Source organism: Manis pentadactyla, chromosome 2 (genome assembly GCF_030020395.1).
Source record: "Manis pentadactyla isolate mManPen7 chromosome 2, mManPen7.hap1, whole genome shotgun sequence".
NCBI lineage: Eukaryota > Metazoa > Chordata > Mammalia > Pholidota > Manidae > Manis > Manis pentadactyla.
In genome coordinates, this window is record NC_080020.1 from 200,536,986 (window position 1) to 200,551,712 (window position 14,727).

At 34.4% G+C, this 14,727-nt stretch overlaps 1 protein-coding gene across 2 annotated transcripts in view; it reads right to left on the reverse strand.

The window, feature by feature from the left end:
* The window catches only part of DYNC2LI1 (dynein cytoplasmic 2 light intermediate chain 1), a 30,355-nt gene that overhangs the window by 5,385 nt on the left and 10,243 nt on the right, over positions 1 to 14,727 (reverse strand). Inside the window, exons 4-10 of one of the 2 annotated variants that reach the window (XM_036925618.2) lie at positions 14,381 to 14,450; positions 12,181 to 12,269; positions 7,976 to 8,162; positions 6,955 to 7,023; positions 6,255 to 6,332; positions 3,225 to 3,301; positions 2,560 to 2,630 (exon numbers count right to left, since the gene is read on the reverse strand). In XM_036925618.2, the coding sequence (XP_036781513.2) occupies positions 2,560 to 2,630; positions 3,225 to 3,301; positions 6,255 to 6,332; positions 6,955 to 7,023; positions 7,976 to 8,162; positions 12,181 to 12,269; positions 14,381 to 14,450 (641 nt within the window). The remainder of the gene's footprint in view (positions 1 to 2,559; positions 2,631 to 3,224; positions 3,302 to 6,254; positions 6,333 to 6,954; positions 7,024 to 7,975; positions 8,163 to 12,180; positions 12,270 to 14,380; positions 14,451 to 14,727) is intronic. The other variant, XM_036925619.2, reaches the window with a different exon arrangement.

Below are 14,727 nucleotides of genomic sequence, written 5' to 3' on the forward strand. Positions count from 1 at the left end.
TCAAGCTTCTGTGAATTTGTAAGAAAACAGTCTTATGTGCTGGTTAGAGTGCAAATTGGGACAGCTAATTAGGAGGGTAACTTGGCACCACTAAATACTATGAAAATACTAAAACGGTCATACCCTATCAATCAGCAATTCCAGTTTTTGGTGTTTACCCCAGAAACAACTGCATGCGTGTATTAAGGATTTCACACTGTAACATCACTTCTGTTAGTGAAAAATTGAGCAGAGCCCAAATGTCGATCAATAAAGGTTTAATGAACTAAATTACTATGCAGAGCCATGCTCTATAACAGTATCCAGCAGTCAAAATACCAAATAGGCCTATATGTACCATTAATATGGAAAACCTACTAAGGCATACTGAATAAACAAGGAAATTCAAAATGATAGCTACAGAACAGTACAACAAATGTTATGTTAAAACAAATAGTTTTTTCTATACACATTCCAACATATAGAAAATGGTCTGGAAAGATATATATCAAACTTGATCCTTTTATATGCTATTTTCACATTTTATAAGGAGAATGTCTTTATGAATTGCTTGTATAGTATAAATTAATTTGAAAAATTTGAAAATGTTCTGCATTTCCTGGCAGTTTTCAATCTCTATTCTGAGATTTCTCATTCTTTCTATTCTAGCATCTACACTGTTCACTAAGACTGTTTTTCACTATTGATCTTCCAGGGCCTCCACACCACTTTGGAAGGAAAGATACTGACACATACCACTCATCTTATGCAGTTTTCCCAAGTTTTTTACTTGTCTTCATTTTGTATGTGTGTTTTAAGCTCTATAGAATTTCAGCACCTTTGAAGTTCATGTATCAAATACCACAGTCAAGATACTGACAGTTCCATCACAAGGATCCCTTGTATTGCCCCTGTATAACCACACCTACCTCTTTCCCAACCCCTTCCCCTACCTCCCCCTCTTTTATTTTTGAACAGTAGTCTACAGTATAGATGTACCACAGCTGTTTATGCATTTACCTGTTGAATGACATCTCGGCTGTTTCTAGTTTGGAGCTATCACAAATAAAGCTGCAGTGAACATTTGCGTATAGATTTATGTGAACATAGGTTTCATTTCTCTGGGATACATGCCCAATAGTGCAATATGGTCAGATGGTAGCTGAATGTTTGGCTTTATAAGTAACTGCCAAACTGTCCTCAAGAGTGGCTATACCATTTTACATTCCCATCAACAGTGTATGAACAATCCAGTTTCTCTACATCCTTCACAAAATTTGCATTGTCACTATTTTCTATTTTAGCTATTCTGATACATGTGTGATGATACCTCATTGTAGTTTCAGTTTGAATTTCCCTCATGATTAATAGTATTAAGCATCTTTTCATGTGATTATTTGCCATTTGTATGTCCTCTTTGGTAAAATGTCATGTCTTTTGCTTATTTTCTAATTGGATTTTAATTTTTACTGTTAAGTTCTTTATATATTATAGATGTTAATCCTTTGTTGGACTAGTATTTGTCAGAATAATAAGGTGGAAAAATATTTTATCCCAGACTACAGCATGTCTTTTTATCCTTTTCACATGGGCTTCCAAGAGCAAAGGTTTTTAATTTTGATGAGGTCCAAGATCCATGGTTTTTGAATTCAGTAATTCTTAACCCTTTTCTGACCTCCAGCTACTTACATGGACAAAAGATTTTCAGCAGCATTATCAGTATACATAGTGATTCTCAATGCTAATGCAATTAAGTTGGTACTAATGATCATTATAAAAATCAGTCTTCATGATCACTCTTTAATCATCTCTCTTCTTTTCATCCCAATCCAATCTATAATCTCATTACAAAGATCTCCACATTTGACATCAAGTCAGCTTTAGTTTGTAAGAATAATGGGGGATGGAAAATAAAAAAGAAAACTAATATCCATTAGAGTTTTAAAACTAAACTATGCCAACCCCAGAATATAAAGAATTGCTAGGCTCCAAAATATCCAGAATGAAATAGTTTCTGTGGGAAGATAAGGATCTTGGCTATATAAACTCTTAAAATTCCTTTTGCTTCATGAGCCTAGGGTTGGCTATAAGTTTAGGAAAAACATCCCATTAGATGAGGTAAGCTATTTCCATAATGAAAAATTAAGGCATACCTAATTAGTACGACTGTGTTCTTTTTGGTTTATTCCATCACCTAATCTCTTATATTTTCATCATTATCCATAATATATAGTTCTGAATTTCCTGACCGCTCTATGCTTCTGATTTTCTTCTAAATCCAGAACTAAAATTTAAAAGTACTTGGAAATCCAGGTGGGAAAGGAAATGCATACATGTTTTTTTAGTGGAACAGAGATCAGAAATTGGTCTTTTATGTGGCAACATCCTTTCCATCACAAATATGTCAATGTGATGCATGTTGCATCAATACTGTGCATACAAATAAATACATAAGAAAATAACAGCAACAGTAATGAAATCAGAAATGGTGGTAGGTTGGAGATAAAGTGAACATGAAGTAGGATGAAATCAATAAGCTATTAGAAAAAAAAGTTGAACAATCTTAATAAGTTCACCAACCTATATGACTTAAGGAATCCAATCCTGCTGTGATAAACAGTGGTTTATTCTGATCCACACATATTGATTTGCTACATGGACAAAAAGAAAAAAAGAATCTAATTTAGTTTAGCAATCGAATATCCTGCCATACTCTACTGTAAATACAAGAGCCAAGTTTTATATCTAGTTGCTGTTGAAAGCATTGCCCCAAATGAATGAATGAATATCAATTTAAGTGATTTCAAAAATTAAAGTGTAGCATTAATAAAGGTTTTACAGGGGAGGAAAAAAGGTGACAAACCCAAATTACCTTAAATCAAAACCAAGAAAAGTAGCAAGGTCAAGAAAAATATTTACTAAAATTATCAATTCCATATCTAATCAATATAAGAAAAGGATATTAGAGAGCAGGCTGCTAAAATGAGCGAAAAGAAGTAAATCAGGGAGACAATGTAATAGTAGGCTATTTTATTCCTACTCTGAAACTAAGTATCATCTAACATTTTAGTTGTAAAACTTGAGAAATATTTAAAAGATATAAAAAGCAGGACAGCATTTCTCTAAAAATAGCCATCTGTGGGCACTTCCCTGTCAAGACACAAAAGACTGCTAAGACCAGTAATCAGATGAGGCAATATTGGCAAAAAAATTAAAAGATATTTAAAAAGTATTTTTAACAGTACCTTTTGTCAATTCCAAATGCCAACTGGTTGATAACTCCACGGATTTTTAGTAATAGAGCTTCTGATTTACTGGTAAACTAATTGCAAATCACAGAAACAGGTAAAACAAATATGGCTTTGAACAAGTACAGATTGCAGAGAGAATTACTATTTACGTGCCCAACAAATACTTGTGTTTGAGTAGACAAAACAAACCTGAATAAAGGAAAGGAAAGAAATCTCAATAAACTTGTTTTAACTCACTCTTCAAACTTTATGAGTGCATGATCCTGAAGGGACTTGTGTTTATGCATTAGGCATTTCAGTTATCCCTACATCTAGATCATAATCATTGCCAAAATGCAATCCGGCTGGTTAGAAAATAGGAAGTATATATCATAGATAACTTTTCCATCCAAGGGCATATTCTGCCTTCAAAAGCAGTCGGTGGAGCTGTGCATTAGTCCAACAATACTGATGCTCACTTAAAGGATTTTTTAACTTCTGTTCTGAATTGCCTTTGAAGTTACTTAAAAATAAACTACTGAATATGCTCAGTGGTGGTATATAATTAGGGTGACCATAACTAGAATATTTCAGAGAATGAAAGTGGCAGGGTGCTGTTAATTAAGCTGAGACATAAGGTGAAAACCAAGACATATGGTTACCCTACACATCTTTTAAGACTAGATTTGATTTTTGAAATTACCAAAAGTCACTCAGCCAAATCAGAATGAACGACTAAGATGTAAGAAAGTGGGAAAACAACCTTGAACCAAAATTAAATGTAATTAAAAGGCAGAGATCAATTTTCATGATAAGATTCATTCTTGATTAAGAACAGGCTCCCAGGGAGAGTATTTAAAGGAGATCACTCATGTGAATATGTAAAATTTGATAATGTTTATTTTTAAAATTGAAGCATTTTTAATGCTTCTATTGAGACATTTTTTAACAATATAGAAAACAAATTGAAATTTAAAAAACACAACTTCATTATTTTTATTATTAAATTATGTTCTCTATCTGGAGAGGAAAATACCTTATCACAAATGTATTTCATGGAGCTTTAGGGCTGGGAGGATGTGAGAGTTTTCCAACTTAACCCCTCCATCTGCCACATCAATCACCTTGAAAACATCCTCCATAAATAGCTGTAGAGCTTCTGCTTGGATAAATTCAATGTCTGGGAACTCATTATCTCCCAAAGCAACTCATTCCATTTTCAGATAATGACAGAATTAGCAAGTTCTTTCTTATTTTGAGCTAAACTCTCTTTATTGACTCTTGTTCTTGACTCTTAAGAGAGCAAAGAATATATTTAATTCCTTTTCCATGGAACAGTCCTTCAAATATTTAAAGAACATTCTAGATGATAGAATATAATTTTATACTGCTCCTCATATACCATAATTTCAAGTCCATCCTGGTGGCTCTTCACTGAATCTCATGCTGCTTATCAATGCTTTTCTATTTTTGTTCTTTGAACTTCATTAGATTGCTTATAATACGGAATCAGCATTCTTTAGTGTTGAAAAAAATCTGCTGAGCATCACTGCATCTTGTTAAGCAGTATTCAGCTCTCTCCCTGGAATGGGGTACAGCTAAGAGTGGAAATGAAACTGAAAGGTGAGGCTCTGATAACTTGAGCTACTCTCCTCTTAATTTGCAGAGTTAGGAAAGCTTTATCCTTCCCTTGGTGATCCACAAGAGCTCTTCCAACACCAACCTCTAATCCCTCAGGCCAATTGAAAGCTGAGATGAAGTCCTTCTCAAATCCTTTCCCTAGTCTCTGGTCTTCTAGGGTCTTTTGGGACCCATTAATTTCAGGACTAAGGTGGCCTGAGTTGACCTGTATCAATTTGTACCCATAAACAGCAGACTAGGCCCTGACTGATCATTAAACGTGATCTGTTCCTAAAGAAAGCCAGGGATTTCCCTCAGCCCACTAACCAAAACTAACTGTGGGGCCTTATCTGGTGGCAAAAATAAGAAATTACAAGATCCATTATCTTTGCTTCCTGGATGAGTTAATTCATTTTAAATTCCCCATATTTTAAAAAAATAGTAAAGAAGAATATTTCCAAAGTACTCTGCCAACCTAATATGTAAGCAGATATAGTACAAACACAAAAGGTGATGATTTTTTAAGAAAATACATAATGAAATTTATTTGGAGTATTTTGAAAAGTATAAAAATTTTAAATACAGATTGCATTTATTACATTTAGTCATAAAGCTACGTAATAGCCATAAAGGCTAGGGGCTAGACCATGTTGTCTCCAGGTTCCTCTGAGCACTTTGATTTAGGGGGAAAAAAGAGACCCTTCTAAAGGGGAAGTAGTATTTTTTAAAAATAAAAATTATTTTATATTTTATTGTCTAAAAGGATATCTAGCACAGTTTGGACCGGCTACGGAAGATAACGTTAAGAGTAACTAGAATAAGCACCATTTATTGAGCAATGCTTGTTTCAGGCCCTGGGCTAAGCATTTCACAGGCACTCTCTATAGTCCTCCCAGCAACTCTACAAAGAAAGTTCTACTTTTTGTCCATTTCACCCAGAGGAGACTGGGGCTTAAGTGAGATCAGTGACTTGTCTGAGATCACATACCTAATACTTGGTTGCCCTGAGATTTGAAACTACGCAGCACGACTTTTGAGTTTATATTTTTAAACTACAAAAAAAGGTTTTTTTTTTAAGTTTTAAAAAAAATACATTGTTAAAGCCTTTTTCTCTTTTCTCTTTTAAGAAATACAGATTCTAATTTTTACAGGAGAACAATTAATAAATAACCAATTTATCTCTTTGAGATTGGTTGGAGTTTATGGATATAAGCAATTAGAACTTTCACTCCCCCAAAATGGTAGCCATCTAGTCTATAAACACATTATCAAACACTCTGTAAGGAGATGTTTTGGGGCAAATGGGAAATAAGGGGATTATATGCATTAGTAAAAGCATTAGTATTCATAACTGTGCATCACATTGCTAATCTTTCCAAATTTGGTACTGTCCATTTAAGCCCAAAGGATAGGAAATATACAAACCATTAATGATGCTCCATAATAATGTGCAACAAATCGAAGTGTCTTGCATATTACCTTTCTCTTCTCAGAGTCAAAATCCTGAACAAATATGTTATTAAAAAGAAAAAGACAAGTTGAGAGAACTAAATTTCTGTAGCAGAAAGTGCAAATTATTAAATGTAGAAATAGATTCTTTCTTTTCTTTTTGGGGACATGCCCTGAGGAGTAGGATTCCATTACCTTGATACTTGTTTCCATAGAGAGTTGAACAACAGCTGCAGCCTCCTAGAGCTACAGCTATCAGATTTTTACTTGTTTAAACATTTAGCTCAAAAGAATTAAGATAAGAGCATACATTTTATAGTGTGAAATATCCTAAGGATTCTCTGACAAGCAAAGATAAGAAGAAACCAATTTCTATTTTCTTCAATTTAAAAGTTCGAAGGAAGTCCTATCCCTCCGTGAGGGGTTAAAGATTCAGTTTCTCAATCTACCCTGTCCCCATTCCACTGCCTTATCCCCATTCCACTGCCTTATCCCCATTCCACTGTATTTATTGTTCTTTACCTATTTTCTCTTCCCTACTATTTCCTTTTTTCCAAAATCTTTAAGACGTGTGCCTCCTTGGCCTCTACCTCCCAGAGCCATTTTCCTCATTTTATTATCGCTTTTGTTCCTCTCCTAGGTATGCATGTAGAACAAACTCAACTTACGAGATTACCTGAAAGATATCATATTTAGTTCCAATTATGACCAGAGGTATTAGAAATGGGTCAATTAATTCACGGTCCTGTAAACAAACATAATTCACTGATTTATTATAATAATTGTTTATTAGTAAGTATTCAGCAACTTTTATTTACTTCTAAAAATATACCATTTTAAGCCTCTTCATAAATGTTAACTGTTCACTTGACATAGAGGTTGTTCCAATATTTGCTTTCACTTACTAAACTATATTTCTCAAGTAGGAAACTAGAAACAGTATTTCCTAAACTAATATGATATTCTTTTTCATGTTCTGCCCTTTTATTTTCTTATATAACATGTCATTTTCCTTTTTTTTTTTACTATTTTATATTAACTGTTTGTTGCAATAGCATTTATACTGCATAGATAGGAACCATAAACTATCAGTTTTGTTCTGATATTCAACCTATGTACATATATCATATAAAAACACTGGGCAACATAAAATACTGCTCTTAGTTTTCCAGAAGGTGATATTCATGATTGTATTTAACAGACTTGTGTTCTCATCAGTGCAACTTTATAATTTAATTAGTTGTCAGATGCTCAAAAGATTTGAATATGTGATAGAGACTAAATAAATGTACAAATATGGAGTGACAGTGAAGGCTGTTAAAACTCTACTATTTACTTAAATTCATAGCTTCATCTCGTCTTTGCCAGGTGACTTTCATCCATTCTGTTTTTTAATCTTCATTTTACAGAGATTATAAAAACAATATCAAACTACTACTTTAAAACCCTATTCCTTTTGATTGGTGTAATATGCCATAACAATCAGTAGACGTCTAACAAGAAGATGTAAGAAATCTTTTTCCTTGTTTTGCTCTTACTGAGGTTTTATTGAATTGCTATAATTTTCCAGTGAACAGGTTCATCTACATCAAATGAATTTCAAGTGATGCATAAAAATCTAAAGAAGTTGTTTTTGATGTTATCTTTAACTATTTAAGGGGCTTATGATTCCAGGGTTCGTTCCAACAGCAACTCACTGGATGGTCCTTCTGCATATTACTCCGTATCTTCTGTCTCATTTCAGAAGCTGCTTTAGAATTTGTCTTCCCCAGTTTCATTATCACTTTATCTACATGGCTTTTTGTGGCTTGCAACAGATTTTCCATGGTAGGCCAAAGGTCATTAGGTTTTGAAAGGTCCAAAACAAGAACTATAGAAAATGTCCTAAAGAAATAAAAACATCTCTCAAAAAAGATCCAAAGTAACTACAATTGTAAAACCCTACTACTGAAGTTTATTGTCTAAGAATAACACTATAGCTTAAAAACTCAGCAATTTTCTATGACAAAACCAAAGTTATAACCAATGCTTTTCTCTAGTGATATTTAAGTGTTACAACCAAGAGTAGCACTGAGGTTTTTGTTTGAACTAATAATAATCCAGTTCACTTAAATAATCTGTAAGCAGTTGAGTCCAACAATGTCATGTTTAGATCCAAGTTTACTATGTGCTCCAAATGAACAGAAGTGAAAATAATAACAGTACCAGCAGCAACACAACGATCAGGTGAAGGAGAACAGATTTACTGGTGGGCCTTGCCAGGGGACTACCATGTTTATTTAGTCTTCACAACAATCCTTCCTAAAAGATGTTGATATCCATTTTATGGATTAGAAATCTGAGGCACAGATTTATATAACTAGTGAACTGTAGAGCTGGCATTTAGATCCAAAGCCTCACGTCTTTCTGCTATAGCACGCTGCATACCCCTGACCACCACACACACCACCGCCATCACCACATGCATGTGTACGCATGATCATGGAAATCAAACAAAAATCCAAACTCAGCAACAACAAGCAACCCAATTTTAAATGAGCACAGGATTCCAACAGACACTTTTCCAAAGTATACATATGGCCAATAAATACATGAAAAGATGCCCAACATCATCTGTCATTACAGAAATACAAATCAAAGCCACAATGAAATACCACTTCATACACTTTAGGATAGCTATGATTAAAAAAACAAAAACAAAAACAAAATGCCAAAAAATAACAAGTGTTGGTAAGGATATAGAGAAATTTAAACCCTTGTGCTTTGCTGGTGGGAATGCAAAATGGTGCTGCAGCCACTGTGGAAAACAGGATGGTGGTTCAAATTCAAAATATTGAACATAGAATTACCATATGATCCAGCACTTACACTTCCGGGTGTCTTGAAATCAGGGACTCAAACATATTTGCACACCAATGCTCATAGCAGTACTACTCCCTATAGCCAAAAGGTGGAAATGACCCAGATGTCTATCAGTGGATGAATGGATACACAAAATGTAGTATACACATACAATGGAATATCATTTAACCTTCTAAAGGAAGGGAATTCAGACACATGCTACAACATGGGTGAACCTTGAAGATATTATGCAAAGTGAAATAAGCCAGACTCAAAAAGACAAGTATTACATGATTTCATTTATATGAGATACCTAGAGTAGTCAAATCTATAGAGACAGAAAGTAGAACGGTGGTTGCCAGGGGCTGGGAGAGAGGGAAATAGGAAGTTATTGTTTCATGGATACAGAGTTTCAGTTTGGGAAGTTCTGGAGATGGACGGTGGTGATGGTTACACAATAATGTGAATATGCTTAATGTCACTAAAGTGTACTTAAAAATGGTTAAAATGATAAATTTTATGTTATATTTTACTACAATTAAAAAATAAACAAGTAATCATAAATCTAGGAATATTTCAGAAAATGGTCATAATAAGTATGTGGAGCCATAATTATGGGCAAATATATCCTTGATCAACAGGGCAAACATTCTGCTAGTAAATACAGCAAGAAATAATAGTATATTTTGGTTTATTTTATAATATAGTTATTTTGCTTAGTTTGGGCAATCAGCTATTTTGTATAATTCAAGAAAAACATGAACTAAATTCTATACTACAGGCCTAAATTCAGAAAGTAGTCTTTTAGATAGTAATCATCAAGATTTTCTATAAAATTATCATGCCATTAAATTGTCCAGCCAATCATATTTATATCATTTTAATATGCTCATAAACAGTTTTCCTTAACTATAATAATAATACATAAATATTTTTAATAGTAAGGAAACTAATTTTATTTTCATGGGTTTAGTATGGTTAGTGTTTAAAAAAGATGACTATGGTATAGCTTTTTTATTTTTATGGTAGAATGCACATAACAAAATTTATCTTTTTTTTCAAATGAAAAATAACTTTGTTTTAAGCAGAAGACAAATGGATCATTCAACTTTTTTTCTAAGATTAAAATTTGTGTTTTCACTGCATTGGAAATAGTTGGTGTCACTTTAATCTTCACAGCAAATGACAGTTAAAAATTTTTTTTTAAAAATCCAACGAACTCTTAAAATCAGAAATTGAACCCCAAGAAATGCTCTATTGCAAAATTATCTGAAGTCTTTGGAAACAGTCATTTTAAAGATTAAAAAGTACCTAGTAGCATTTGGCAATATAGTTTTCTTAAGTTGCTGGGCTTGTCCAACACAAGGAAATTACGTGTCAAATTAATTCCAGTCACAAAACACTCTGAGACTTGCGACTGTATTAGGAATGAAATGTTTCCATGAAGCCTTGACCACTCAGCAAACCACTTTGGACCCAGGCCTATGGCTCCCCTTTCCTCTGCTCATCATAAACCCAACCTCAACTATCGCCTAAAGCAGACCCTGGCTGCCCTTGGGGTCCATGGAAAGAAGACCCAGAACTCACAAAGTTAGGTATTAAAGAAGTTGTGGAAAAATCTGGCTTCCTGCAGAAACCAGGTTTTCCACAAGGCCATCAGCCCAAACGCTCTTAGATCTAGAGAAGGGGAGTGCGGTACTCTAACAAGGTGAGGAGATACAGCAGGGTTGGAATTGGAGCCAGTTAGAAGTCAGGTTCTTAAGAGCTGCTCCCAGTATTTTCCACTCCTTTCAGCCTCAGGCCACACTTAACAGGCAGATTTGGTTCCTACAGCTATTCCCCACTGCACCATCTCTTCTCAACCCCTCCACCAGGAGCAATCCCTAATTCCCGGGCAGCTCTGACGATGTATCTCTGTTAAAGGAGGACAAATGAAAAACTAGATAGCTATGAAATTCTAGGTTCCTGAAAAATAATGTCAGGGGAAAAATGGTAGTTACAAGTGAAAAAGCAACATCTAAATGTATATATAAAACATCCCAAATCTGTACCAAGTATTTTTACAGACACTGAAAGAAATACCTTAGCAGGTTAACAGTGGCAATTTTTTTATGTGATTATGGGTGCTTTTATTTTCTTTGTGCCTTTCAGTTTTTCCCAGGTTTTCTGTATGAGCATATATTACTTTTGTGGTAAGTAAAAGAAAGTAAATTATATTTGTTTAAAAGAAAAAAGTGACACTGGACAAATGAAGCCAACATCATCTATATCTAGTGGCAATAGAAAAATAAATGTCCTGTTGACAAGAAATAATTTCATACTCTGAAGATTTTAGTGGCTGAAATGTAACAAATAATTGTCAAGCCCTTTGTATTTGGTCCAGGCAGCAGCAATGGTTTGTGTTAAACTCTGACGAGAGTTAAGAAGATACTTCAGATTTTAACATTTTTGTTTTCCTCAGCTAAGAGGGGTTCCCATGAACACTGTAAGAAATGTAACAATTTTCCACATCTGATTTGGCCAACATGTGGGAGTCATTGTTAGGAAAACACCACCAGAGAGTTTGAGGTTTTCCCCAAGTTGCTTTTTCTTGTAGGTCAGCAAATAGACTTTCGCCTTCTTCTAAGTCATAGTCTTCCCTTGGATGAAGCTTCAACGTATTAATTAACCGTAAATTCAAAGGTAGACTTAAAATATCCAACTGAAGAAAAAACTCAGGGCTGAATTAGCTCACACTTGGATGGGTATCAGAAAGAATTAAACTTTTCAAGTTTACTTTTGCCAAGTGAATTCATTGTCCAAGTGTTATTTGACATATTTTTTGTTTGCAGGTTTGAAAATATGTTGCTAGTTGGATTGCCAGCTATCTCACTTCAGATCAGGCAGAACCAGGCTTGTTTCTTTTAAAACCTCCTACAGCATTACAGTTTAAGCACAGAGCAAGAAAGTGAGAGTAAGCCTTCAGCAATATAGAACTGTCCCCCAAAATTCCATTCACAAAAGTCAGTCTGTGGACACTATGGTTCCATACTAACCACTGTTGTAGAGCTGGCTCACTTACCGTAAAGTGTCACTTGTGATGGGTATGCTGATTAAGTCCAATAACGAGGTTCCGCCACCTAGTTCCCAAAAGTGAGCAATATCTTTTGGCTGTAAAAACAGGTTCTTCCATATTAGAATTTAAAAATTTTTTTTGAATTTTAAATACTTCTTATGCTTCATTAGCACCAGCCAGTAATAATTACGGATAGAAAATACTGTAGTCCTTAATCAACCCTTTGCTGACAGCCAAAACTTTCCCCTTCCTCTCTCCCATCCTTCAAAATGCATCTATTCCAAAGAACAAAGCTGAAACATTAATACCTATATGTACATAAATGCCCTAATTCTAGTAATACCTCAGTAGAAGACATAACCAGTGCCCTGACTCTGTAAATATTACATGCAGCAGACACTCAAATTTGAAATAAAATGAACCAGTTGAACACATTTGATGTTATCTTTTTGAAAACAGTTATACTTCTAGGTAGAAATAAACAGCTGGATAGGAAAACATCCTGATGTAGGGAGGCAGAAGCTCACAAAATAAACTAGACATTCAGGTAAGGCATGAAGAAGTGGGATGAAGAGATGGCAGTCCCGGCTGCAGATCAGGATTATCTGAGCAAAAGTATAAGCAGAGGATCTGTGCCTGACACTCCTGGGGAATCTGACAGGTTAGTGCTAACAGTACAAAGTGTAGGCAGGGAACAAGTAAAGACTAAACCACCGCTTCCCTTTTTATAGGTCTCTTACATATTAGGGGACTGAAAGGGCTAGGCAGTCAAGTAGCTAGGGAAATGAGACCATCTATTCCATGATAACCTTAGGCTGCTTGCTAAGAGCATCTCTGTTTCCTCCCTGATGATGAGAAGCCTTTCGAACACCAAGATTGTGTGAGTTGCTGATACAGTGCTTCCATTTAGAACTCTTATGGAACATTCAATCTGAGAAATACATGAATCTTCCAGAATGAACATGGAAAAGCCTGACTTGATAGCACAAAGTTTAGTGAAAAAATAAGTGAAAAGAATCACATGACTTTGCGGATATGCCACCATGAACTTGTAAGAGACAAGATGATCACTGAAGCAAGTTTTAGATGAATACATATTTTGCATTTTTGACAAAGTATCATTCCAGTATCATTAAAATGGTTTTGCTGTTTGTATTTGAATCATTAATGTTTGTGGGAGAATAGTTTTTCATTGGAAAATCTCCTTGAATTCATAATTTGACAAAGGGACATTTTTAGAGCTCTTCTCAAAAGCTAAGCTTATGAAAGTTGTCTCAAAGTTTCCAATGAAAAGGATCATCCCAGTTCTAGGCTTATCTCTCATGTCAAAATTTATGTGAGTCACTAAAAGTTCTCCTGTACCTTAATACACTATATTTTTTCTTTTCTTTTTATCTCATAGTTTTAATAATCAGCTTTCATTGGTGAATCCAGGGAACAGTAACAGGCAGTTTTAAACTCTTCATACACCATCTAATGACCTAACATTTGGACTAAGTCAATCTCTAAAAATTTGTCTGTGTTCATGGGAGAAGTGGGACCTTCTATTCTAGATTGTTCTTCCATGCAACTAACTTTAAGAAATGACCTCTTTCATGTGAGAACTCCAAAAGAAAACTCTATTTTGGATTTCTTTTTTAATCTCTCTAACATATGCCATAAACACTCCGTCTATCCTGAACAATTTCTAACTTTCTTCTGAAGAGACACTAAAACAAGTGAACACAGAATTTGATGAATTAGGGCCTGCAGTCTCAAATAATATTGCCAATTTTAAGACATGTATCTGTAAAATACTAGTAATTTGGATTTTGAGCAGTATATTTTCATAAGTATTCCCATAGGTCAAACTCAGATTTTTGGCACATTTTTTTGTGAGGCAAATGGTAACTAACAATATTAGTCTCAATGAAAGAAAAGTCATATTAACACAATTAATATTAATATGCTAAAAAACTGTACAATGAAGTTAAAGAGGAATCTTATTCCAGAATTTTAAGATACAACAGATGAGAATGCTGTAATATTTTCAATTTGGGCTGACATTACATCTGCTGAGCTGCATTTTAAGTTCATAAATACATAGCTATGAAGTGTATAAAAGGATATGTTTATCAATTGCACATAAGATGGAAAATGTAAACTAAGTCAGCATCATTACTTCTCCATGTATAGGCAGAGCAATATCACTTAAAAAGACACTTACTATGTTATGCCCTTTTGCTCTTCTTCCATATGTATATTCCAAAGCTAAGGTTGGTTTTGGTGGCTCTTCCCTATATAATAAAGATAGATAGTATGAGCACCATGGCTTTTCTTATGCTATCATATTACCCAATTCCTTTTTGCTTGCTCTTAAAAATTTTATTAATAGAGAAGTCACCTTGTATAATAGCACTGAGGTAAAAATGTTTTATATAAAAAGTAAATAAGTCTTCAAAAAAACATCTCAGTGGATTTTAGTGGCAGCTGCAGAGGTAAACAATGGCACCTGCACGATGTGGAAGCCCCTGATGCACTACTGTTGGGGCAAGTGGAGAAGGGAGTGGGGTT